The sequence below is a fragment of the Aotus nancymaae genome, unplaced genomic scaffold, assembly GCF_030222135.1.
Source record: "Aotus nancymaae isolate 86718 unplaced genomic scaffold, 86718_ANA_hifiasm-v0.15.2.pri h1tg000051l, whole genome shotgun sequence".
NCBI lineage: Eukaryota > Metazoa > Chordata > Mammalia > Primates > Aotidae > Aotus > Aotus nancymaae.
Genome location: NW_026988465.1, coordinates 570,234 through 597,631, shown reverse-complemented (window position 1 = coordinate 597,631; position 27,398 = coordinate 570,234). Strand labels below are relative to the sequence as shown.

General features: G+C 44.4%; 2 protein-coding genes across 5 annotated transcripts in view; both read right to left on the bottom strand.

The window, feature by feature from the left end:
• The window catches only part of BPHL (biphenyl hydrolase like), a 34,610-nt gene extending 25,391 nt beyond the window's left edge, over positions 1–9,219 (bottom strand). Inside the window, exons 1-3 of one of the 3 annotated variants that reach the window (XM_021672661.2) lie at positions 9,071–9,145; positions 6,059–6,091; positions 626–729 (exon numbers count right to left, since the gene is read on the bottom strand). In XM_021672661.2, the coding sequence (XP_021528336.2) occupies positions 626–729; positions 6,059–6,091; positions 9,071–9,135 (202 nt within the window). In that variant the 5' untranslated portion in view covers positions 9,136–9,145. Of the gene's footprint in view, positions 1–625; positions 730–6,058; positions 6,092–8,455; positions 8,761–9,070 lie in introns of those variants that run through there. The other 2 variants (XM_012440287.3, XM_012440288.3) reach the window with 2 other exon arrangements.
• Positions 9,220–13,645: 4,426 nt separating this feature from the next.
• RIPK1 (receptor interacting serine/threonine kinase 1) overlaps positions 13,646–27,398 on the bottom strand; it is a 44,839-nt gene continuing 31,086 nt past the window's right edge. For both annotated transcript variants that reach the window (XM_021672660.2, XM_012440340.2), the window contains exons 8-11: positions 24,562–24,652; positions 22,815–23,384; positions 18,012–18,164; positions 13,646–15,943 (exon numbers count right to left, since the gene is read on the bottom strand). In XM_021672660.2, the coding sequence (XP_021528335.2) occupies positions 15,657–15,943; positions 18,012–18,164; positions 22,815–23,384; positions 24,562–24,652 (1,101 nt within the window). In that variant the 3' untranslated portion in view covers positions 13,646–15,656. The remainder of the gene's footprint in view (positions 15,944–18,011; positions 18,165–22,814; positions 23,385–24,561; positions 24,653–27,398) is intronic.

The window sequence follows — 27,398 nt, the reverse complement described above, 5'->3', positions numbered from 1 at the left end:
CCCCGCTCCCGGGAGGTCACCATATTGATGCCGAACTTAGTGCGGACACCCGATCGGCATAGCGCACTACAGCCCAGAACTCCTGGGCTCAAGTGATCCTCCAGCCTCAGCCTCTCTAGTAGCTGGGACTACAGGCACATGCCACCATGCCAGGCTAAACTTTCTTTTCTTATCTCTTATTTTAACTGAATATATTATCAACCACAACAAGTGATCAATTCACCCTAGTTTTAGCACTGAAATTCCCACATACTGGAAAATCCCCCAATGCCAGGCAAACGAGGATGACCGACTGCCCACTCACCATCTTCCTTTATCTACGCCTTCTTTCCACAACCCTTTCCTTGATCCCTGTCACCCTCCCAAATTATGGGCAACTGTGATTTCATAGTGTACTTGCATGGGAAAAACTGGGTATTTTACTAAAGGAATAAAAAATCTAATTCTGAATGGTAGTAGAAAGTTACGTGCTTTTCTAAGTCACTTAAGTTTGATTGTAGCAAATATTAAAACATTTCATAGAAGTACTAAAATTAATAATCAATATTTGTCATCTAGTATTATGACTGCATCATAGATTTTATTTTACAGCATGCAAAAGCATTCCATTAAAAAACATCCAGACCCAACATCCCAGGAAGTAGCAGGACTGCGTGATCTCCCTCTCCAGTCTGCTGATAATGCAGATGAACGCCATTCACAGCCACTTTGGCGGAGGTTACCGAGGTGCTAGAAGAGAAAAAACGCATCCCCACAGGGGGAGGGGGAGACAAGGGAAGATTTCTTAGGCGATTCAAAATTATAGCTAGACAGGAGGAATAAGTGCTGATGTTCCATGCCACTGTGGGATGACTACAGCTAACAGTAATAGTTTCAAATGGCTAGAGGGAAGATACTGAATGTCCCCAACACAAAGAAATGATAAATGTTTGAGACAATGGCTATGCTAATTACACTGATCTGATCACTATAGTATACATGTATAGAAACAAAACTTTATATCCCATAAGTAGGTACAATTATGTCAATTTAAAAAAAAATTTTGAGCCAGGCGTGGTGGCTCATGCCTGTAATTCCAGCACTTTGGGAGGCTGAGAAGGGCAGATGACCTGGGGTCGGGAGTTCGAGACCAGCCTGACCAACATGGAGAAACCCCATCTCTACTAAAAATACAAAAATAGCTGGACATGGTAGCGCACGCCTGTAATCCCAGCTACTCAGGAGGCTGAGGCAGGAGAATCGCTTGAACCCGGGAGGTGGAGGTTGTGGTGAGCCAAGATCGCGCCATCACACTCCAGCCTGGGCAACAAGAGCAAAACCCCATCTCAAAATATAAATAAATAAAATAAAATAAAATTTGAAAATTTTTTAAAAATCCACCCCAAAAAAATCATTTAACAATATGAATTTAATATGACAAAACTGTCTTTGTGTATGAATGAGTCGGCTCCAGTACTCTTCTCAGGCTCCTTGGGTTATTTTGATTTTTCCAATTCTGAACAGTGACATGAGTTTGAAATTTCTTTAGCAGACTGCCCATCTGAACTGTGATACGCTATCGTACCCAACCTGGGAGTAACCCTACGAAAGCCCTGTGAGGCTTGCTAAGTCGATGGCCACAGAGGTTTCATGGCACATGCTGGTGAGCTGGAAGCTGAGGGCACTCAAGTGTAGGCTGGCATGGGGCTCAGTGCAGTGCAGTGAGGGTGGACATCAGGGGCAAAGACCCTGGAGTCATCTGTCTGCACCCCAGCAGGCCCAGAGGAGCTACCCAGACGTTCAGCAGCCTTGGTGACATTCCCAAGGAGAAGGCTGATACAGGGTCTCAGGGTTGTCCTTTAGCTGTAGGGTATCCTGTGTTGTCTGGCTTGCTGCAGGAGGCCCACAGTCAAGAGTGTCCCTCTGCGCTGACAAGGTCTACTGGTTTTTAAGATGTTAAAACATTTCTGTGTTTACTGCTAAGTAGCCATGTCCATAAGCCTCCATGTCAAGAGCCCTCCTTGCAGCCACTGACCTACCTTGGCCTAAGACCTCCTAGGATCCTGCATCTGACTGGACCACGCTTAGCATAGGACAAGGCCTCAGGACAGATATAATGCCAGTGTCTGTCCTGCCTGAATTAGGTGTGCTGTATAGGTGTTCTGATTAATCTCTCCTCAGCTGCTCTTCTGGGAACTCCAAACAGACTATCCTGGAATATACACCAATCAGGCACATAGACGGCCCCCACACCTGGACCAGGCTCCACCAGCCTGCCCACAGCTTATCAGACCCATGACTGAGTGAAGCACCGGTGGGACATGATGGCATGCCAGGACAGATGCCAGAAGGAGGCGCTCCTCTTCCCCGGGTAGAGTACTGACACAATGAAATCAACCACCACCTCCTTTTTCTTTTCTTTCTTTCTTTTTTTTTTTTTTTTTTTTGAGATGGAGTCTCGCTGTTATCACCCAGGCTGGAGTTGAGTGGTGCGATCTCGGCTCACTGCAACCTCCACCTCCTGGGTTCAAGCAATTATCCTGCCTCAGCCTCCCGAGTAGCTGGGAGTACAGGCACCCGCCACCACGCTCAGCTAATTTTTATATTTTTAGTAGAGACGGGGTTTCGCCATGTTGGCCAGGCTGATCTCAAACTCCTGACCTCTGGTGATCCGCCTGCCTTGGCCTCCTCAAGTGCTGGGATTACAGGCGTGAGCCACTGCGCCTGGCCCTTTTTCTTTTACATAATTCCTACCCCTACCTCTGCCCTTGGTCAAAATGATAACTGAAATATAGCGCTTTTGAAAAAATGAGATCCTGCTTTCTCTTTTGGTTTCATATTATTTGCCAACCTCAAGTAAGAAACAAATGTGTTGAATACAGGTACATTGCATCTTAACACACAATTTCTGGAAAAGTAAAAGACAGAAGTGGGTAGTAATAAGACCTGACCTAACTATAAGCTCCTTATTACAGAAATATGATTAGAGGGGCATCAGTGAAGCCACTAAGCAATGGCAATACTGACCCTGCCATTTGCTTATTATGATTACTGCCCTATTCCCCTGAGGAATTCATTTTTATAGTTATGACAGCTTAGGATCAAGAAGCAAATACATGTACTCCACTAATTAAGACTCTTTTCAGTCTTTGCTTATCGGTGCTGCTGTTCTGCTCACAATCTAGTGGGAGAAACGATAAAGACACAAGAGGATTTGCTCTGCAACCTTCCAGGAAAGCCGAGTTATGACTGAAGACAAGAAGAGCTTGAGGCCCCTGGATGAAATAAAAGCTCAAAATAATATTTCCCATGTTTACTGCATTAAATGAGGCAACTCCCTAAATACAGATGGGCAGCATTTACCCAGCTCGTGGTAGTAACTGTGTGCACAGTACATGGTTTCCCTTTATTTCTCGTGTCCTAGACATCTGTTACGGGCTCCCTTCACTTAAGTGCTGAGATGTGCTTGTAAAAGCCTTTTGTACTGTGAGGCTTCAGGTACACTGAGAAGCCCCCTCCTGTCTTTCTCACCACCCAAAGCCAATCAGTTTTCAGGACTGGGTGCTGCTGCCTCGTGCTCTCTAAGCCGGCCCAGGGCACCTCACTTAGGCTTCTCTCTTTCAGCTTCCATCATCATTCCCAAGTCTCTTCTGCAAAATACCTCTCACTTCTCTGTGCACTTTGAGACATCTACATTTTGATTTCCTATTTCAAACTTTTTTTTTTTTTGAGACGGATTTTCACTCTTGTTGCCCAGGCTGGAGTACCATGGCACTATCTCGGCTCACCCCAATCTCCACCTCCCGGGTTCAAGCAATTCTCCTGCCTCAGCCTCCCAAGTAGCTGGGATTGCAGGCATGCGCCACCATGCCCCGCTAATTTTGTATTTTTAGTAGATACGGGGTTTCTCCATGTTGGTCAGGCTGGTCTCGAACTCCCGACCTCGGGTGATTCACCTGCCTTGGCCTCCCAAAGTGCTGAGATTATAGGCATAAGCCAGCACGCCCAGCCCAAATTTCTTTTTAAATAATTTTCACCATTTCATATTCTTTTGGTTGCCTAAAAAAAATATAGAAACAAAACCGGGTAGTTTGGAGTTTAGCATATTGGGAACCCAATGTCAGGGAAGGATTGACAAAGGCAGAAAACCTGGAAGGTGGCTTTAGAGGAGAGAAACAGATCATATCGGGGTGGGTAGAGGAATCTGAGAAGAGAAAAAAGTAACATTTGAGATGGACTTCCAAATATGAGTAAAATTCTGAAAAAAGAATGTGGTGTGAAGGCATTCCTGGAAGAAGAAACAGCATGATAGCAGGCCCAGCAAAAAGGTACAGTGGTGGGGACAAGCCAGTGTTCAGCCCTGCAGGAATTTGAAGGTAGAGAGGGAGCTAAGGCTGAGGCCAGATGGTGTCGGGCTTTGCAGCTAGGCTGAGGAGAAAGAGAACATCCTTAGAGCTTTGGTCATCAACATACTATATATCCATCACAGCAGAGGTGCTGCCATGTCATATTAGCCCAGGCCTCTGGGATAGAGCCCTAGTATCTGCTTTCAGAGACATCTGAACTGTACCAGACTTTGCATTCATCTATTTCCTGAACTGCTTCATGCTAAGTGCTAAAGGTAAGCCTTCACATAGCTTGGAGGTCAGCAGGAAAGACAGATGAATAATGACCTGCTGACAGCATGGACTGTGAGTATTCAGAGCACTAGGAAGAGAAGCCAGGGCACAGAGGAGCCCCGGGTGCTGGTGGAAGGGACTGAGTTCACTGCACCTTCACAGCTCTCCACGGCTGCCCACGCAGCCCCTTCTACAAGAGCATTTCCTGCCTTCTACATCAGTGGGGCTCAAAGTTAAATGTGAATAACCTGGTAAACTTATAAATCTCTGACGCCCAGGCTGCACTTCATGAAAATCTTGGGTGGGAGCCATGCATCTGCATTTAAAAAATTACCCAGGAGATTCCAATAGGCAACCAAGGATGAGAATGACTATACCTAGTTAATTTCTTGAAGGAAAAAAAAAATCCTGTCTTCCCTTTAAAGCCTGCCTTCCTACCTTATATTTATCCTTGAGTCCCTTTTCCTGGGAGACTAAACAGGCAACTTTGTGACAGGGAGGGAGGTAAGGAATAATACAATGGTATTGATGGGGTAGAGCTGCTCCTCTTGAAGGAGGCTTTACTATGTGTGGTGGGGGCAAGAATATAACAGCTGGGCAAATAATTTAACTAAATCTGACCTTTGTTACTATCTGTCACCCACTCTGCTAAGAGTTTGACCTATCACATTTATTTTACTTTGAGGTGCACATCATACTTCACCTAATTCCACCACTGAGGAGCTTGAGATCAGGTAATCTGCTTGTCACACTGCCAGTAATGGGCAAAGCCAAGACAAACATCTGTGTCTGACCCCAAAGCCTCAGCTCCTCAGCACTTTGCTTCGAGATACAAACGGTGAGTATTCACAATAGCAAACATGGAATCGACCTAAATGCCCAACGATGGTAGACTGGATAAAAACATGTGGTTCAGGCCAGGCGTGGTGGCTCACACCTGTAATCCCAACACTTTGGGAAGCCAAGGCAGGCGGATCATGAGGCCAAGAGATAGAGACTATTGCCAATATGGTGAAACCCTGTCTCTACTAAAGATACAAAAAATTACCTGGGCGTGGTGGTGCACACCTGTAGTCCCAGCTACTCAGGAGGCTGAGTCAGGAGAATCGCTTGAACCTGGGAGGCAGAGGCTGCAGTGAGCCAAGATCGTGCCACTGCACTCCAGCCTGGTGACAGAGTGAGACTCCGTCTTAAAAAAAAATGTGGTTTATATACACCATAGAATACTATACAACTATACACAAGAGGGAGATAATGTCCTTTGCAGGAACATAGATGAAGCTGGAGGCCATTATCCTAAGGGAACTAATACAGGAACAGAAAACCAAATACTGCATGTTCTAAGTGGGAGCTAAACACTGAGTACATATGGACACAGAGAAGGGAAAAGCAGACAGCCCACTCTCCCCACCGCCCCAGGCCCAGGAAGCATAGTAACTAATCAGTTACTATGTATTTACCTATATAACAAACCTGCAAATGTACTCCTGAACCTGAAAGTTAAAAAAAAGGAGGCTACTTAGTAAGGCATACTCTTTCTTTGAAAGTGCTAATACAATATTATATATTCAGCTATTTCTTTTGTGTATGTTTTGCAAAGTAGTCATTACCTACAATAAAGTATTTGCTACCTTCAGGGCTTGAATTTACATGAATCTTGGTGACTTATTTTTATATCTCTTATATATTGTACTATTATATAAATATTCCCATTGTGCCTACTAATTACTTCATATTTATTATATCCCCAGGCTTTTACATTCATTGTTTCAAATCCTCACAAAAACCCTACAAGACAGGAGGCTCAGAGGTTGAGCAATCTGCCAACATTCACATAGCAAGGAAGTGGCCACACAGCCACTGGAACTCCAGAGGCCATGGTTCCTCTCTAACCTCATGGTTGAACAGGGTCTTAAGAGGGCTCAGGCACTGGGGCCACACTCTGACTGCCAGACACAGTGTGGTGGCAGGCGTCAGCAGGACAGTCTCTGATTCTCTGGCAGGGCATCCCAAGGTTGAACTTCTTAGAAAATATTTTTTAGGCAGATTGTTAGGTTATGTCAATTATTATTATTTTTTTTTGAGATAGAGTTTCGCTCTTGTTATCCAGGCTGGAGTGCAATGGCGCAATCTCGGCTCACCACAACCTCCGCCTCCTGGGTTCAAGCAATTCTCCTGCCTCAGTCTCCTGAGTAGCTGGGATTACAGGCACGCGCCACCATGCCCAGCTAATTTTTTTGTATTTTTAGTAGAGACGGGGTTTTACCATGTTGACCAGGATGGTCTCAATCTCTTGACCTCGTGATCCACCTGTCTCGGCCTCCCAAAGTGCTAGTATTATAGGCGTGAGCCACCGTGCCCGGCCGGTTATGTCAATTATTAACACTTATAACTACACATAACATACAATTTCAGGTAGAAAAGGCTTTTTTTTTTTTTTTTAACTTGACCCAGGAATAAATCACCTTACAGATTATGAAATAAGGGTGAAAGTTCCAAACAACAGATTTACAAACAAGTTTTTGGAACACCAAGTCAACTGTAGGCTGGGCACTGGCTGTTCTGAAGCAGTTTTTACATGAATGCTTTTACCTACTGACATTGAGCTACAGCCTCGTTTCAGGATTAACCAACATCACTGCTTGCTTTTCCAGATTATGTCATATCAACTTGCAGCTGCATTTATAAAATGGTAGTAAGGAACCTGTTTTTTCAGAGGAAGCTGTTTTTTCAGAGGAACCTGTTTTTTCAGAGATATTTTAGGAAGAATAATCTGCAATGCAACTAGTTGGACGGGGCCTTCCTCAATCATTAAATAACCTATCAAAACTATATTGGTAGGCCAAGCACAGTGGCTCATGACTGTAATCCCAGCACTTTGGAAGGCCAAGGCGGGTGGATCACTTGAAGTCAGGAGTTCAAGACCAGCTTGGCCAACACGGTGAAACCCTGTCTCTACTAAAAATACAAAAATTAGCCAGGCATGGTGGTGGGTGCCTGTAATCCCAGTTACTCAGGAGGCTGAGGAACAAGAATCACTTAAACCTGTGAGGCGGAGGTTGCAGTGAGCTGAGATTGCCCCACTGCACTCCAACCTGGGCAACAGAGCAATCCAGCAATGGAGAACAAAAAGAAAGTCCAAATAAGGAAAGGGCATAGGCTGCGAGCTGGAACATGCCTGTGAGCACGTCCAGCACAGATATCTTGGTTAAAGTACAAGGACATAGAATGTACTATGTGCCTGTGAACATGTTTAACAGCTACATAGGATAGGGCTTAACAAAGAGCTACCAGCAAAAAGCAAGAAAGCTTTGAAGAAAGTTAGTCTTTACAAGAGATTATTATTTCTAACATTTATTATTCTTTAACAAGAAAGGAAACTTTGAAGAGGAACTTTCACTACTTCCCACAAAATGATCATTTTTCACTGTTAATTTATACAGCTGTAGCCATTGACATGTTTTTCCATCTATCAAAATAGCCCTGACTATCTCATAATAATTCTAATAGAAAGGGAGCTAGTCAATTGCAATATGACATTTTAAAAGCTGGTCAGATTTGCCCTCTTTTCTCCTTCTAAATCAAGTTTTCAAACTAGAAGTTTCTATGTTAGAGCAACTAAAGTTCTAAACGCTGTGTACCTATGTAGTATGACTTTCCCCCTAGCCATTAACGGATGTGGCCCAACAACAGTCCACTGCGCACATGCACTGTGTACGTTCACTGTATACGTGTGTTTGCATGTGTGTAAAGATATATGTACAGAACAAAGTGAAACAAGCTTCATGCTGCTCTATCCACATTTCTGCCCGATATCTCTTGTCAGAAATTAATCCAGTTTTTTGTTACTGTTTTACCTGAAATGGGGGGAGAGGTGGGAGGACAAAAGAGAATAAAGCAGATTCCTGGGCATCTCCACAAGTGTAATCAGATCCTCTGAGAGTGAGGCCCAGGATTCTGAATTTTCAGTTCCCAACGTGATTCTTTTGCACATTAAGGTTCGAGATCAGCAAGCAAAGAGAAGACTTAGGGCTCTCTGTACCCGTGATTAAAGCCTCCGCGGTACTGGAGAGCTAGTGGACACAAACACTCTCACGTTAATTTTTGACATAAGAGGAAGAAGAGATTATTGTCCTTATGCCTTACAGCGTGGAGTATGGATGGAGCAATGGACTAATAAGGGTCCTGGGATTCTAATCTGTGCTCCGTGGGTTCGGACTCCACGGCCCAAACCCTCCACGGCTCCTTGAACTGAGGCTGACCGAGGCGCATGCACGACAGAGGGGTTCGCGCACCAAGCGCTGCTGGCCCCCAGGATCGGGGTCTCGCGGCACAAAGGGCGACAGGGATGCCAAGCCGCGCCTACGACCCTGCCCGCGCACCTGAAACACCTACGGCCGGCGCGCGCCCCTCCCGCCGCCCTTCGAGCGCGCCGATGCTGAGGATACCCAGGGTGTGGTGGCCGCCATTACCCGAACGCGGCCGCGGGTCCGGCCTGTGAGACGAGGATACCCGGCTTCAGCGCAGAGAGCAGCATCCGCAGCCGCAGCCGCAGCCGCAGCACGCCCGGGCGGCCCAGCAGAGATACCATAGTCAAAGATGGCATCGCTGCCGGAAGCGCGCTTGCACTGAAACCTAGCGCGGTCGCCGGCCCGCTCCTCCCAGGAGCCACGCCCCCTCCTCGATGACCTGCCTCTCCCTGCACCCTCCCCGCCCCGACGCCACGCCCCCGGCTTCCGCCACCCCGCCCGCCCTGTCTCTCCATCCTGCTCTACCCTCGGTCCGCCCCGTCCCGAAGCCCCGCCCCGCCGGATGCTTGTGCCGGGTGACCGAAACTCGGCGGTCTTGGAACGGCCGGCAGTCGCGCAGACTCTCCCTTCTCGATGCTGGCTCTGGGTCCCAGGATGGGTGTCCCAGTCGGCGCTACCCCGCCTCCGCCCGTCGCCGCATCCACCATGGCCTTTCCAGGAGGCGAGGCCCCCAGCCATAGCGCCGCCGCTGGGTGGGCGTCCAGGCGGGGCTCCGCCGGGCGGGGGGCTCCGGCTGTAGGCCGGCTGCTAACGGTGGAAGTGCATTTGCTTTTCAGAGATGATGGGATCTATTTTCGTTTCTTTTTTAAATTTGTTTTATTTATTTTTCTTACTAAGAAAGCAGAGATCTATTTTCTTTTCGTTTCTTTTCTTTTTTTTTTGAGACGGAGTTTCGCTCTTGTTACCCAGGCTGGAGTGCAATGGCGCGATCTCCGCTCACCGCAACCTCCGCCTCCTGGGTTCAGGCAATTCTCCTGCCTCAGCCTCCCGAGTAGCTGGGATTACAGGCACGCGCCACTGTGCCCAGCTAATTTTTTGTATTTTTAGTAGAGACGGGGTTTCACCATGTTGACCAGGATGGTCTCGATCTCTTGACCTCGTGATCCACCCGCCTCGGCCTCCCAAAGTGCTGGGATTACAGGCGTGAGCCATCGCGCCCGGCCGATCTATTTTCTTTATACCACTTCACACCCATTAGGATGGTTACTAGAAAAACCCCCAGAAATTAGTGTTGGTGAAGATGTAGAGAAATTGAAGCCCTTGTATAGTGCTGTTGGGAATGGAAAATGGTGCAGCCACTGTGATGAACAGTACTGCGGTTCCTCAAAAAAATCCAGCTTTTTCTTGTCTGGTTCATGTTGGTTAAAAAAACAAAAAGAACAAAAACAAAAACAAAAAATCCAACTTTTCCATTCCTGGGTATATACCCCAAAAGAATTTTAGACAGGGTGTACAAGAAGAAAAATTTTTTTTTTTGAGACGGAGTTTTGCTCTTATTGCCCAGGCTGGAGTACAGTGGCGTTCTCGTCTCACCACAACCTCCACCTCCCAGGTTCAAGCAATTCTCCTCCCTCAGCCTCCCGAGTAGCTGGGATTACAGGCATACACCACTATGCCTGGCTAATTTTGTATTTTTAGTAGAGAAGGGGTTTCTCCATGTGGGTCAGGCTGGTCTCGAACTCCCGACCTCAGGTGATCCGCCCTCCTTGGCCTCCCAGAGTGCTAGGATTACAGGCGAGAGCCACCACGTCCAGCAAGAAGAAATGTTTTTATACTCACGTTGACAGCAGCACTATTGACACTAGCCAAAAGGGAGGAAGCAATCTAAGTGTCCAAAAACATATACAGGGATAAGCAAAATGTCTGTGCATATAATGGAACATTTTTTAGCCTGAACAAGGAACGAAATTTGTCACATGCTACTACATGGATGAACCTGGAGGAGGACACTATGCTGAGGGAGGTAAGCCAGTCACAAAAGGACAAATACTGTGTGATTCCACTTATATAATAAGGTACCTAGAGGAGTCAAACTTAATAGAGATAAAAAATAGAATGGGGGTTGTTGGGGGCTGGTGGAAGGGGGAATGGGAAGCTGGTGTTTCATGGGGACAGAGTTTCAGTCTGGGGAGATGAAAAAGTCCTGGAGATGGATGTTGACAATGGCTGCATAACACTGTGAGTGTACTTAATGCCACTGAACTGTACACCTAAAACTGGCTTAATTGGTAAGTTTTATGTATGTTTTACCACAATTTTTTTTTTTGGACGATATAATTCCAGCTTTATAAAAGTTATTGACATTATCTAATTGAAAACTCAGTGGAGAAAAAAATAACTATTGCTTTAAGTCTAACATTCTGCCTTAACTGGAAATATCCGGCAGATTTGTGGCGACTGTTGTAGGCTTGGCTTGAATAATTGGAGACAACGGCTTCTTTGCACATTGCATTACATTTCCTCCAAGAGACCCTTTTGGTGTAACAGTCAGTTCTGTGAGTACCGTGCTTGTAGGTGTTACACCCATGGACATTTCTGCCACCTGCAGCGTCCTCACTGGCCCATTGGAGTTTCTTAAATAGCAAAGGCAGTTTTGGCCTAAATACAGACTATGCCAAAGTTTTTATATTCCACTTTCAGCATAAATCTGTCACATTAATTCTGGCATAAAAGGAAACAGACATATATAATGTTTAAGTTTTATACCATTTGACTTTCAGAAATCTTTGGTGAGGTATTTCCTTTTTTCTCCTGTGTTGATTGGGAATTCATCTCAGAAATGATAAAAATAGCTGTCTGTACAATTTCAACACCAGTTACTCTAGCGCTGAGCAGAAATGGTAGCACTTAGTTTTTAGATTATTGGTGTCACTATTTTTAAGTAATATACCTGAGAACCAGTCCTTACTATATAGCAAGATGGCGTGGTTTAAAAACTACCATTTTTGTGCCAGGCACCTTGTGACACATCATATTTCTTTAATCTTCACATCAGCCTTCTGTGCTATTGCACTCCCCATTTATAGATGAGGCAACTGAGGCTAAGGAATATTAGGAAGCAAGCCTTAGGTAATACAGCTGAAAAGTAATTTTGAGCTGCTCAGTTTCAGGACTCTATACTTGGATGATGACGGTGAAAGGTTAGGAAGCAAGCCCTAGGTAACACAGTTGAAAAATGACAGGGGGGAGTTTTGAGCTCTCAATTTCAGAGCCCTATACTTGGATGATGATGGTGATGATATGATTATTGAGACAGGGCCTCACTCTGTCACCCATGGGTGTGATCACAGTTCACCACAGCCTCAAACTCCTGGGCTCAAGTGATCCTCCCACCTTAGCCTCCCAAGAAGCTAGGACTACAGGCACACACCGCCACACCTGGCTAATTTTTTTTTGTTTTTGTGAGATAGGGTCTTGCTATTTTGTCTACGCTGGTCTCGAACTCATGACCTCAAGCGATCCTCCCACCTTGGCCTTCCAAAGTGCTGGGATTATAGGCATAAGCCACCACACCTGGCCGTGTATTTGGATTATTACATATTATAAAATTCACTTTGGTAGCATTAACCTTCAGTGATTTCTCTGAAATCAGCTGCTTCTAAAATCTTGAACATTTACACTCCTGTTTTTATTTATGCCATTATAATTAGAAAACCCTTTTTCTAAGTACCACACATTAGAATGTACATCAAAACACTGTCTAAAACATTTTGTGAGGAGAACTTCCATTCTTATTTCTGAAGCCCTAACTTCACATGACAGACCCAAAGCAAACATTATGACTGTAGCAACAAGTGGAAGATCTGGCAAGCAGGACTGTGGGAGCTGGAAGTAGGTCTCAATTAACCAGTAATAACCTCGGGTGTGACTATCTTTTCCAAACCAAGTGTGGACAGTCTCAGTTTTCCTTTGCTGGTCTGTGTTGTCATGCTCACTTGGCTATGCTCATTTTGTTTTGTTTTTTTTTTGAGATGGAGTTTTACCCTTGTTGCCCATGCTGGAGTGCAATGGTGGGATCTTGGCTCACTGCAACCTCCGCCTCCCAGGTTCAAGTGATTCTCCTGCCTCAGCCTCCCGATAGCTGGGATTACAGGCGTGCCCCATCACACCTGGCTAAATTTTTTGTATTTTTAGTAGAGACGGTGTTTCACCATGTTGGCCAGGCTGGTCTCGAACTCCTGACCTCAGGTGATCTGCCACCTTGACCTCCCAAAGTGCTGGGATTACAGGCGTAAGCCACCACACCTAGCCTGGCTCTGCCCATTAACAGCAGTGTTCTTGTGAAGCTCAGGCCTTTTATGTAACTCTTCACAGGCAAACTTTATTCTTCTCAGCATGGTGTTGAGAGAGTAGGGGTGAAGGGAAGGCCCCAGAGCCAGGTGCAAGGACAGCAGTGCTGCAGGTCTCTTATCCTGAGGGCTGGAATGCACCAGCAGGGAGGTGGTCTCACCATCAGCATCCCGTCTCCTGCTGGCAGCAGGAGGGCAAAAGGGGAATATGCTCAGGAAACGCAGGCTCAGCAGCAGAGACACCATGGAGAATCCCCATCTATCCCAGTGACACACACATCACATCGATAACACAAGTTGAGGCATAAAATTTTATTTTAAACAGTGTGTTAAAAAATGTCTTGCCCCTTTGCCTTTTAACATTGATTATTCCATCTCTTTGGAATTTCAGAGATTTGAGAACACCATTAGGAAAATGATACAAGGAGCACACAGAAATCACCCAGGCCCCTCCCCTCCCTTCTCCCTTTTGGGCTGCAGGATCCAAGGCTGCGTGGAAGCCAAGTAGTAACTGGACAGGTGCGGACAGGAGAGCTGAGGCTCATTACTTTACAGCATGCTCTTCTCAACCGGGGCAATCTTCTCCTTTCCAAGAACCATTTGACATTTACAGACATTTTTGTCACAACTGGGGGAGGGAGGACGGGGAGAACAGTGCCCCTGGCATCTAGTAGGTAGGGACAGGGATGCTGCCAAACATCCTACAAGGCACAGGACAGTCCCCACAACAGAGAATTACCCAGCCCGACACAGCCTGTTGTGCAGCCCCATTTCAGGGGTGTGTATGTGTCTGCTGGAGTCAAGGGAATTCAGAATCAGAATACACAACACTGTTAATCAGTCCAAGACACCAGAATCGGTTCTGACAGCCAGATTGACTGTTACCACACCCTTCTTGCCCTCCCTCTGGGGAGAGCTAAGCACACTGCCTTCCCTCTCTGTTTAGCAAAATGCCAGCGGAGACGCTGGGCAGCCCACGCAGCTTCAATCTTCTCATTCTTTCATCCACCCCCAGGTTAGGTGAGCTTTGAAAGGCTGGGTGCTAGAGGCACCATTACCAGGCCCAGAAGCTGTCCTTTTTTACTCTGGCACACAGAAAAAATGTGAAAATACTTCCACAGTACGTAGGAGTAAACCGAGGAAGCCACTCAGCAGTATCAGCCCTGAGGTTCTGGTCTCATCCAGGGGCGGAGATCAACATTCCCTGTTCCCTCTCCAGGGCACTCAGGCTGAGTGAAAGTACCAGAATGCCAGGAAAGAACTTTAAAAGTCAATCAAGAATTTTTGTTGTTGTCACAGTTGGTAGCAAATCCTTGCAATAACTGCCTGGAAAATTCTGATGTTTCCCTCCCCACGATTTTTCCCCCTCCTTTGTACCTCTTTAAATCTGTTAATTTTTAAATTAACTGACTATAAATTCAATTAATTTAAAAAATAATCGATAATTTAATGAAGACTGCATGTGATTCTTAGAGCCTATAGTGACTGATACAGTATTTGATACTGTATCAGACCCTGTAATTAACAGACCCTGTAATTTGGCAATGAGCTGCAGCTGTGATAAAAACAAATCTCTCTGAGCAGGGCTTAGAGTTTGACTGTACTTTAGTTATAACAGGAACCTTTGTGAAGACCACAGCACAAAATTTTAAAAGCTGACTTTATGTTCTCTGAGTTTTTCTTCTTGTCTCAACAAAACTCTAGGAAACGGCGTAAGCTGAAAGAAAAGGATCTTCCTCAGACATCTCTTCCCTTTCTTTCCAAACCCAATTAGGAGTCATGTTTCGATTGGTGCTATGCCATTAAGAGGTCTTCCTGCTTCACTTTCCTCACAGCGGATTGTTGGCTGAGCACAATGGCTCATGGCACTTTGGGAGGCCGAGGTGGGAGGATCACTTGAGTCCAGGAGTTTGGGACCAGTCTGGGCAACAGAGTGAGACCCTTTTGCTGCAGATTTCTTTCCCCATTCTCCAGCTATGAAATATAGGAAACAATATTTCTGTGGACACAGTGAGGACAATTCTGAATGCTCTGAGGCAGCCAACTTAGGAATTGAAGACAAAGACAAAAGGTTCTATTTGAAAGAAGGGGTCGGGGGCTCTTTGCTTCTAGTGAACAAAAGCCCTGAGCTTTTACAGCCCTTCGTATTTAAGTAAAGTGAATAGGGAGGAGGCAGTGAACTTGATTTATTACAGGTACTGCTTCCTTTGTTCAATAGGTTACAGATATTTAGGCAGATAACCTCAAGGAGCACAGATAGCCTCAAGGAGCACAGGACCTGGGGCGCAACTGCCCTCAACTTTCCGTCTGGCAGCTGACATCTTGATTTCATGAGGACAGTTTGCTGTTTACTCATATAGCCTCCAGAGGTATGCTGAGTTGGTCACACCCCACATTCTTGGGGTCTCCAGCAATTCACCAAGTGAGGAGTCGCTTGAGCTGCCATAGCCCGTCCAGGGTTAGTTCTGGCTGACGTAGACCAAGTGGTTCAGAAGGTCGATCCTGGAACACTGGTGGAGTGCCTGGGCCAGCTTCCCCACTGTGGCCCCCTTAATGCCTTCCCTCCTCACCCACTTTTGAAGCATCTGGTAAACCTTTTCTTTTAGTCCATCTCGCTCATAGTCATGGTCAATTTCATCAATCTGAGATTGTGTGAAGCCCAGTTTACGGGCACAGTTTTTCCATTGCTTTCCCAGATTTTCCCTGATTGGGTCCAGGTGTTTATCAGTCAGACTAGTGGTATTATCTGCCAAACGGGAAAGAGAAGAAGGTATCAAGCTAAAATCCATTCAAACATTCCAACTTCCTGAATTGCTAAAAAAAAACCCCAAGTGAAGTGAAGAGTAGCAGGAGACAGTGAAAAAGATAACTTCTTAATTATATAGCTGTTGACGCCTCTGGTGGACATTTTACATCCCTGCTAGCCCACATGGAGTCTTTGTGTGACTTAGAATAGGGCATTCCTGGCCTGGCGTAGTGGGTCACGCCTATAATCCCAACACTTTGGGAGGCCAAGGCAGCAGGATCACTTGAACCCAGGAGTTCTAGACCAGCTCTGGCAACATAGCAAGACCGTCTTTACAAAAAAAAAAAAAAAAAAATTAACTGGGCTTGGTGGCACATGCCTGTAATCTCAGGACGCTGAGACAGGAGGATCACTTGAGCCCAGGGGTTCAAGGCTGCAGTGAGCCATGATTGTGCCGCTGTACTCCAGCCTGGGCCACAGAGCAGGATGCTGTCTCAAAAGCAAAACAAAAAAGAATAAGGCATTCCATCCTCCTAGCAGACACATCTCTGAGCCACAGCTGATGGCTCTGTGAACAAAACCCCTATGTGGCTACAAGGCTGGGTGTTCTATTCAATCTTAGCCGGTGACCCTGTTTGTATTAGACCTTCCTGGATGTAAAGGGAAAAACCACCATTTTTGTCCCTTTTGGATATTTTCCACTTACATCTGGCCAGAGTTAAAGCCACTCAACTCCTGACCATCACCCCCGCCCAACAGTTCACTTTCCTCTTAATTAAGGAAACTGTCCAGCAGGTGTGAACCCATTCAGTTACAATGGCTTCCTTGTCCTTCACTCGATGAAAGGTCTGTTTTTGGACCCTCCTGCCCGTCCCCCACTCCCCCACTGCCATTGCCTCTTCTCCGATAGCCATAACCTCTCTCCTTCTACTAGTTCTTCTCTTAGCCCTTCATAAAAAGAATAAAAGGAAACAAATAAAAATGTAAAACAACCACAACAAACATATTCCCTAATCCCCACTCTACCTCATTAAACAGAATGTAAGGGAGAAAACATCTCATTCTTCCTTTCAACCTCCCTTCTTTCCTCAGCCCTCCATAATGTGGCCTGTGTCACCACCACTAGATTGTCAGCAGTCCAAAAACTTCCCAAAATATTTGCCAAATTTTGTCAGTACTTCTTTATGGGACAGATCCTAGGTTTCATTACAATCTCAAGGGTGTCCTTGACTAATCAAAAGTTAAGAACCTCTGTTCTAGGTATTTTAAAAGCTGTTCTTCAAATGGGTTAGACCAGGGGTTGGACAACTACAGCCTGTGGGCCAAATCTGGCTCCTTGCCAGCATTTGTAAATAAATAAAGTTTTATTGGGACACAGCAATGTTCATTCATGTACATATTGTCTATGGTTGCTTTTGTACTACAGTAACAGAGTTGAGTAGTTCCAAGAGAGACCTCAAAGCCAGCAATGCCTAACATTTACTATCGGTTCCTTTACAGGAAAAAAAAAAAAAAGCCAATCCTGTGGTTAATTAGAAAGCTGAGTTCTTAATCAAGTTGTTTCGGCCTCATGACTGCTTTTCCCAGACTGTACTTCGAGATTAACATTATGGGCCTGCACAGTAGAACCCTATAAGAGACAGCCCTCTTGATTTTATTGCAGAAGTGCTGCAGAGGGCACAGTCTTCTCTCTTTTACAGGATCTCCTTTGATAAGGGCCTGACACAGCTATTTCTTCCAGATCTGAGCAGAATACTGATAATAATGATGAAAGTTTAACACTTTTTATAGAACTTATTATGTGTCAGGGAGCGTTCTAAGCTTTTTATACATATCAACTCATTTAACTTTCACAACAAAGCCATGAATTAAATACTGTTATTATCTCCATATTAAAATAAATAAATCACAAAGAAATTATACGGAAATCACAAAGATATTTTGCAGAAGTAACATGAGAAAACTTTCAGGAAGAATTATCAGAGAAATTTTAAGATTCCACTACATCCTTCTCACAAGTAAGAAAGTTCAAGGTTCCTAGACATTGGGTCCTTCAAGGGTAGCTTACCAAAGATATCTTGGTACTTAGAAGCTGGCTCTTCTTTAAAGTTCATATTTGTGCTGTCTGATAGTGATGAACTCATCCCACCAACCTCCATATAATTGTAGGCTCCAATCTGAATGCCACTACTGTTGAATATGGTACATTTTATAGATTCATCTGAATAGAGAGAAACACACAGGTAAGTACTTCTAGATCAGAAGCAAGAGAAAAAATAAAGCATTGCAAAAGAGCCTGGCTTTACTCCAAACATTGGGTTAATTATCCTATGCCAATCCTTTAAACTCTTCTTATTTAAAATATGGCTAAACCACCTCGTAACCATTAGGATGTCTACAATTAAAAAAAAAAAGAATTAACACATATAGAAAAGACGTGGAAAAATGGAGCCCTTGCACACTGCTGGTGGGGATGTGAAATGGTGCAGGCCCTGCTGTAAAGAGTATCATTGTCCAGGTGCGGTCGCTCACACCTGTAATCCCAGAACTTTGGGAGGCCAAGGCAGGTGGATCACTTGAGGTCAGGAGTTTGAGACCAGGCTGGCCAACATGGTGAAACCCTGTCTCTAAAAAAACATAAAAATTAGCCGGGCATGGTGGCGGGTGCCTGTAATCCCAGATACTTGGGAGGCTGAGTCAGGAGAATCACTTGAACCCAGGAGGCGGAGGCTGCAATGAGCTGAGATCGTGCCGCTGCACTCCAGCCTGGGAGATAGAGCAAGACACCATCTGAAGAAGAAGAAAAAGAGTATTGTGGTTCTTCAAAACAATTAAAGATAGAATTACCATATGATCCAGCAATTCCATTTCTGGGTATATACCCAAAAGAACTAAAACAGGTTCTTGAAGAAATATTTCCGTCAATGTGTTCATAGCAGCATTATTCACAATAGCCAAAAGGTGGGAGTAAGCCAAGCATCCATAAGCAGATAAGTGGATAACCCAACTGTGGTCTAGCCAAACAATAGAATAGTCAGCCTTGAAAAGGAAGGGAATCACATCACATGCTACAAATGCCTGATTCCACCATATGAGGTACCTAGAATAGTCAGAGTCACAGAAACAGCAAGTAGAATGGTGGTTGTCAGAGGCTGGGAGGGGAACTGAGGAGTTGGTGTTTAATGGATACAGAGCTTTAGTTTTGCAACATTAAAACAGTTATGTAGATGGATGGTAGTGATGGTTGCATAACAATGTGAATGTAAGTAATGCCACTGTAAAAATGATTAAAATGGTCAATTTTGTGTTTTTGAATTTTACCATTAAAAAAATGTGGCTAACGCCACGTCAGAAAACAGAGGTGGATGACAACACAGCAAAGCTCAGCCACACTTCTCAACAGGATCCCACGACTCTCAACAACATCTGTGAAGGGTCCTCCTCCTCCTTTACCTGATAAACTCATACCTCTCAGGTTCCGTCTTCAGAGCTAGCCACAGCTCTGCTCCACCCTTTCTCTCTGATCTTCCTTTCACTGTCTCCTGTCTCCCTCCACACCAGACTCCAGTCCCACCAGATTTCCCACTCATCTGCTGACATGATGCTCCTGCCTCTGCTTGGACTGTTGACCTCCCCACGTGTCTCTCCCTACTTGTGAGTTTCTGACATAGGCCCAGCACACATTCCACCTCCTTCCATGAGCCTGCACTGTAATCCTAGACTCAGGACACTGCCCTGGGCCGCTCTGTATCCGAGCTAGGTCAGTTTGACTTCTCCACTAGCATGTGAGTCCCGAGAGGTAGCAACCATATCCACTTTTTTTTGTATTCCTTATGCTCGCTAGCCTGGGACTTGGTATGGGGCATGGGCTCAATGACATTCATGCTGAGCTGAATTTGTCAAGTGTTGGTACTGTCTCTGACGAACACTTAGCATATCTTTGTAGGAGAGAGAAGGTGGTCAAGAAGACAGTTCTGAGGAAGGAGGGAAATGAAATTCAGCTCTAGGTACCTGTCAGCACACCTGGCCCTAAGGTAGGCTGCCCTCTGGACCAGATGCCATGCTCATTTGTTGCATTTTCTCTGAGGAAGCCAAGGAAACTAGGGACCCTCTCTACTGAAAGGTGTAAGAAATGTAGCATGTGCACACACATGGCATCTGTGTGCAATTCTGGGTGTTCATGAAGCTGCTGAAACTGGGGTCCTTGGAATCCTAGCAAGGATCCCCTGTGACCATCTCTGAGGTGCCTTCCAGCACTCAAGGCTAAGTGTTCTTTGTTAACAATGGTAATAACAGTGCTAATAACAGCAGCTACCATTTACTGAGCACTTATTCTGTGTATTGTCAGGCACAGTGCCAAGCTGCCTTACCCTGTTTAATCCTCCTAGCCCACCACCTCCAGCTTATACTGACACCGTGTTTGTCCCTCACAGTCTGCGCTCACCACAGACGTGCGTAGAGGTTTATCCTGCACCCCTCTACTTGGAAACTTGTGTTCCTGAGTCAGTGCTTTCTGACCAAATCCAGCCACTGGAAAACCCATCAAAGTTATGAAATGGAGAAACTAATTCAATATTAGAAACATACTAGAGCTTACAATATATAAATTTTCAGTTGTAACATTTTCATTTATAATTGAGAAGAATGAACTCTGGAGAGGCAAACGACTTTCCCAAAGTCATCCAGACAGTGACTGGCACAAGCAGGACTAGAGCTGGGTCTCCTGACTCAGCCCAGTGAGCCTTCCTTTTCTAACCTCACTCTAAGCAGCACAGTGAATAAAAAGGAGTGGATCTAGGAGCTCTTTCACTGAAAGGAAGACATTTATTTTCCTTTTGTATTACACCTTCCTTCTATGGGATGGCAAATTAGAAAACCCACATTTGGTACAGAGTTAGGACTTTTTTTTTTGAGATGGAGTTTCACTCTTGTCACTCAGGCTGGAGTGCAGTAGCGTGATCTCAGCTCACTGCAACCTCCACCTCCTGGGTTCAAGTGCTTCTCCTGCCTCAGCCTCCCTAGTAGCTGGGATTACAGGTGCGTGCCACCACACCCAGCTAATTGTCATATTTTTGGCAGAGACGGGGTTTCACCATGTTGGCCAGGCTGGTCTTTAACTCCTGACTTCAGGTGATCTGCCTGCCTCGGCCTGCCAAAGTTCTGGGATTACAGGTGCGAGCCACTGCGCCTGGCCCAGAGTTAGGACTTTTTGATGATAACAAAAGCAAGCAGAAGAATGATTTAAATTTGCAGGGAGAAACTCAGTGTGTTCATTTACTAGCTCAGTACTTGGCAGAATCATCTTTGGGAGCAGAAACACAGAAAATTCTATTATTTATTGTAGATCCAAGTGCCCCTTCCCCACTGAAAGCATCCCAGAATCCTGAAGGAGCTGGATCCCTATACATCTGTCACTGGCAGAGCCAGGAGCCAGAGCGAGAGTGAAAACAGAAAGCTATTTCTAACACTAAACTAGTGTATTTGGGTTGCTCATGTAGAAACAAGATACAAAATGACATATTAAATATTGGTTTAGGGTTTGCCTTTTGTCCACTAGGATTTAAACTGTATGAAGGAAAGGACCCAGGCTGGCTGTCGACTGTTATAGTGCCAGTGCCTGGAGAACTGCATGGCACAAAGTGGGAATTGCTTTGGATTTTTTTTTTTTTTGCCTGAGACACAATCTCACTCCATTGCCCCGGGCTGGAGTACAGTGGCATGATCTTGGCTCACTGCAACCTCTGTCTCCAAGGTTCAAGTGATTCTCCTGCCTCAGCCTCTTGAGTAGCTGGGGCTAAAGATGTGCGCCACCATGCCCAGCTGATTTTTGTATTACTTAGTAGAGATGGGGTTTCACCATGTTGGCCAGGCTGGTCTCGAACTCCTGGCCTTAAGTGATCCACCCACCTCGGCCTCCCAAAGTGCTGGGATTACAGGCGTGAGCCACCATGCCTGACCAACCACGGCCCCAGCCGAAATTTTCATTGACTTAATCAGGAATGAATAAAATGATATGGCAATACTAATGAAAAATTTTATCCCCAGACATGAAGGATACAAAAGGACATTTCGCTCATGTGATTATACATGACTTAGATGCTGCTTAATGTCTAATCCAATATTTTGCATTCTACAGATCTTATAATAAAACCTTTGGGAAAAATCAAGGATGTTTGCATAGGATGTTTTTGGAGAATTTGGTCTTTTGAAAGAAAATGTAACTACGCTCTGTGGTTCTCAAAGCTTCCTCTACCTGAGTTGATTTAAAGATCTCTAGAACACATATGGGTATTATTGGTAGACGCCGTTCAGGCAGTTAAGGTGATGTTGGTGAGTATTATTTGATAAAAATGCTGGATATTACATTAAATCACTTCCATTCTAGACTGCCAATAACTACTACCACCTACCTTTCACTTCACCTCATAGAGATATGGGAGTTAAAAGAAAATTTTTCATCACTAATGGTAGTCTTTGGCCTATATAAGGTAAGAAATAAAAATATCCAAGACCTATTTCTTACCTTCAAACCAGCAAGCAAGGTAAAAGCAAATAAGCAGGTATCTTCCCGTTTGTCAGAGATTGGGTGAAATAGGACTACTATGCAATCCAGGTTAGAGCCAAAGATGCCTACCAGTCCCAAGGACCTGTAACCCAATGCTTGTGGGCATCTGTGATGAATCCTAGCCCCATATGAAATGTTCCCAGACCAAGCGGTCTGGCAGAGACCATTCCACAGTGGCAAGTTGTGTCTGGCAGCTGATGATGCCCTCTGTCCACATCATAACCCACAATCTACGACAGAGCTGCTTGTTGCTTTATTTTCAGAAAAATAAAAAGACAAGACTGTGACTATCAAAGACCCATTTACCTGGTGGTGACAAGGAGCTGAAGGGCATGGTGGGTGTGTTTCCTAGAAAGTTGGTCTCAGGCACTGGGCTTTTATACAGACTAGGCAGATGACTTGGAATTGGCCCATACCAAACTCTGGGACCTGCTGTTTCTCGATCCAGTGGTCTTGTTCCAAAGCCATGTAAGTTATATAATCCATTGTTCTGATATGGTACTTGAAGTTGGCTAGTGAGCCCTGAGGGCTGGTACACTGCATTACCATGACCGGTTGCACCAGAATAAGCAATGCCTTTTCCCTCTGTATTCTGAAAATTTTCATGAGGTCTTTGATGTGCAAAAGGGTCATGGGAGACCCTTCGTCTCCTTTCCTCCTCTCTGTTGTAAGCCACATTTTGTCTGGGCTGCTGTTTCGTCTGCCTGTCCATGCGGCTGCCATAAAGATGGTAGTTGGTTTCCTCCTGGAGTTTATTCTGCAGGCTGGGCACATTCTCTTCCTGCTGGTGCTCCAAGGAGGGGGCAAACCAGGACTCCTCCACAGGACCGATCCCAAATCCCTGGGAACTGTGCAGTGAACCAGGCTGCTCTGTGGCTGAGAAGAAATAATCAACATTAGAATGGGTTTCATGAAACATTAAAAAGTAAAATAAAATCTGAGTGCCATCGTGAATCTGTACCTCAGAGTAACACAGAGAAAACAGGTAAGAGACCAGTCCAGAGCATTTAGGAGATGGTCCTTTGCCCGCAAGCTTTACAAATAATAATAGGAGCTCCTCGCTGGCAGAGAGAGAACTAGGAAAAGTATACCAAGCAAGAGAATAGCGGCTGTTGCAGGGATGACCAAGGAAAAAAGGGACTTGGCTTAGAACAGAGCAGGTAGTTGTCTCCTTAGAGCAATTCAGGTGGAAACTAAGATCTGCGGCCGGGCATGGTGGCTCAGGCCTGTAATCCCAGCACTTTGGGAGGCCGAGGACAGTGGATCACCTGAGGTCGGGACTTTGAGACCAGCCTGGCCAACATGATCAAACCCCGTCTCTACTGAAAACAAAAATTAGCTGGGCATGGTGGTGCACATCTGTAATCCCAGATGCTTGGGAGGCTGAGGCAGGAGAATCACTTGAACCTGAAAGGCAGAGGTTGCAGTGAGCCAAGATCACACCTCTGCACTCCAGCCTGGGTGACAGTGAGACTCTAAATTAAAAAGAAAGAAAGATCTACAGCAGCTCTGTCCTAAGTACTTCCCATGAATTTTCATTCTTGAAGAGCCCTATGAGAGGAGGAGCAATTATTATGATTTGATGGATGAAGTTTAGAAGAGGTTAAATAATTAGCCACAGATCAGATAACTAAGCAGCTTCAGTACCTACACTCTGCCATCCCTGTTGTTACAGTGAAAAAAGTATCCCTACTTGACCTGAGGCCAGCCTCTCTGCTTGTGTTCTGGCTCTAAGTCACTCCGACCTCCCTAGGGACTTTGCTCTCATGTATGTCCCCTTCCTTCTCCCCAAACCGTCACTTCTCCCCATCAGATATATTAAGCCTCTTTTGTTCAAAACACTCTATGACTCTGCTGAGCACACTGTTACTTCATATTTCAAATATATGTAACTTAAAACTCAAATATTGTTATAAATTCCTTTGAGACAGGTGTTCACTTTTATAGCTTCTTCTGTTTCCCTTATGGTCTTGAACAGTATTTTAGAGAGTGGAGTGAATGAATAAGCAAACAAATAAATAAATAAATAGGTTTTGACCATAGTGTCATTTACCTGAATTTGACCTGCTAGGAGGTAATGCCACACAATCAAGTTGAAGAGACTGCATTCTCTTCACAACTGCATTTTCGTTTGAATACTCTTTCTATAATTAAGAGCATAAATACATACTTTAGTGAACAGCAGAAAATACTGAGTCCCAGAAAATTATGAGAAGAATTAATATTTTCAGAAGGTAGAAATTTCACATAGATGTTACAAGTGGTAATTTTTTAAAATTAATGTTTTTCCCAAATAGCCTAAATGATCTTTAAAAAGAACAAGGTTGGAGGACTCACACTTCCTGATTTCAAAAGTTACTACGAAGCTACAGTATTCAACACAGTGTAGTACTGGCATAAAGACAGGCACATATGCCAATGGAGCAGAATGGAAAGCTGGAAATAAACCCTCCCATAAACCAACTGACTTTTGACAAGGTTGCCGAGACCATTCAATGAGGAAAACTGAATATACACATACAGAACAATGATGTCGGACCCAAGACTTAATTTAAGGGATAGTGCCACAAAAATTCTTAGAAGAAAACACAGGGGAAAAGCTTCATGACATTAGACTTAGCAGTGATTTCTTGCTTATGACACAAAAACACAAACAAAAATAAAAACAATACATCAAAATTAAAAGCTTCTGTGCATCAAAGGATACTACGAAGAGAGTAAAAAAGATAACCCACAGAATAGGGAGAAAACACTTTGGGAGGCCAAGGTGGGCGGATCACATGAGGTCAGGAGTTTGAGACTAGCCTGGCCAACATGGTGAAACCTTGTCTCTACTAAAAATACAAAAACTAGCCAGGCGTGGTGGTGTGTGCCTGTAATCCCAGCTACTGGGGAGGCTGAGGCAGGAGAACTGCTTGAACCTGGGAGGCAGAGGTTGCAGTGATCCAAGATGGTGCCACTGTACTCTAGCCTGGGTGACAAAGTAAGACTCTGTCTCCAAAAAAAAGTTATACATAGAATTACCATATGATCTAGCAATTCCACTCTTAGGTATATACCCCAAAGAACTGAAGAGGCAGGAACTCAAACACATCCTTGTACCTCACTCACAATAGCCAAAAGGTAGAAACAACCCAGGCATCCATCAACAAATGAATGAATAAACAAAATATGGTACAAGTTTAGTATCCTTTATCTAAAATGCTTGGGATCAGAAGTGTTTTGGATTTTGAATTGTTTCCAATTTTGAAATACTTGCATGTACAGAATGACAAATCATGGGGACAGGACCTAAGTCTAAACATGAAGTTTCTTTGTGGTTCATATACAACTTATACACATAGCCTGAAGACCACTTTATACCATATTTTAGTAATTTTGTGCATGAAACAAAGTTTGAGGATACTAAACTATCTATCAGAAAGCAAAGGCATCAGGTGTGGAATTTTCCACTTGTGGCATCATGCTGGCACTCAAAACGTTTCAGATTTTGGAGCATTTTGAATTTTGGATTTTTGGTTTAGGGATGTTCAACCTGTACATCCATACAATGAAATGGTATTCAGCCACAAAAGGGAATAAAATTCTGATACATGCTATGAAACAGATGAACCTTGAAAACATTATGCTAAGTGAAATATGCCAGACTCCAAAGGAAATGTATTGTGTGATTCTGTTGCTAGGAGCTACCTAGAATAGGCAAATTCAGAGACAGAAAACAAAATATAGATTACTAGGGGCTGGGAGAGGGAGGAATGGGGAGTTACTGCTTAATGGGTACAGGGTTTCAGTTTGGGATGACAAAAAAGTTCTAGATATAGACAGTGGTAATGGCCACACAACATTGTGAATGCACTTCATGCCACTGGATTGTTCACTTAAAAATGGTTACAATAGGGAATTTTATGTTATGTATATTTTGCCACAATAAAAAACTTTTTCCTTTTAGAAGCAATAATCTTCATTATAGAAAATATAGAAAATTATAAATTCTTAAACCCTATCCACAGTTTTTCTCTTCACCTAAAGATCAAACGTTAACACTTTGGCATTTTTCCTTCAAGTTTTTTCCTAGTTTTATTCGTATTTTGCTCTTAACAGAATGCCTGCTATATAAATAGGTAGTCAAAAAATATTAATTAAATGAATACATGCATGATCTAGGGGTGAATGACAGAGGGTATTATGTTCACACTTTGCAGCATTTTATATATGGTTTTTGTCTCTTTATACGTTTGTTTTTAGAGACCAAATCTCCCTCTGTTGCCGAGGCTGGAGTGCAGTGGCACAATCATAGCTCACTGAAGCCTCCAACTCCTGGGCTCAAGCAATCCTCCCAGTTCGTCCTCCCAAAGAGCTGGGATTACAGGCTTGAGCCACCACACCCAGCTGTGTGTTTATTGTTTTTAATAAATATATATATGTTTGTTTGTTTGTTTCTTGAGACAGGGTCTCACTCTGTCATCCAGGCTAGACTGCAGTAGTGAGATCATGGCTCACTGCAACCTCGACCTCCCAGGCTCAAGAAAGCCTCCTACCTCAGCCTCCTGTGTAGCTGGAACTACAGGCATGTGGCACCATGCTTGGCTAATTTTTATATTTTTTGTAGAGATGGGTTTTTGCCATGTTGCTGGTTTTGAACTCCTGGCCTCAAGAAATCCACCCACTTCAACCTTCCAAAGTGCTAAGATTATAGGCACGAGCCACCACACCTGGCCTAATATGAAAATTATTTTTGTTATATTAATTTTATAAAATTGATTTTCTTTTTATAGTTACTTTTATTACATGAATCTGTAAGAACAAACTCCTTTTGAAAGATTTAAACAGGCTGGACACGGTGGCTCACGCCTGTAATCCCAGCAGTCTGGGAGGCTGAGGCAGGCAGAT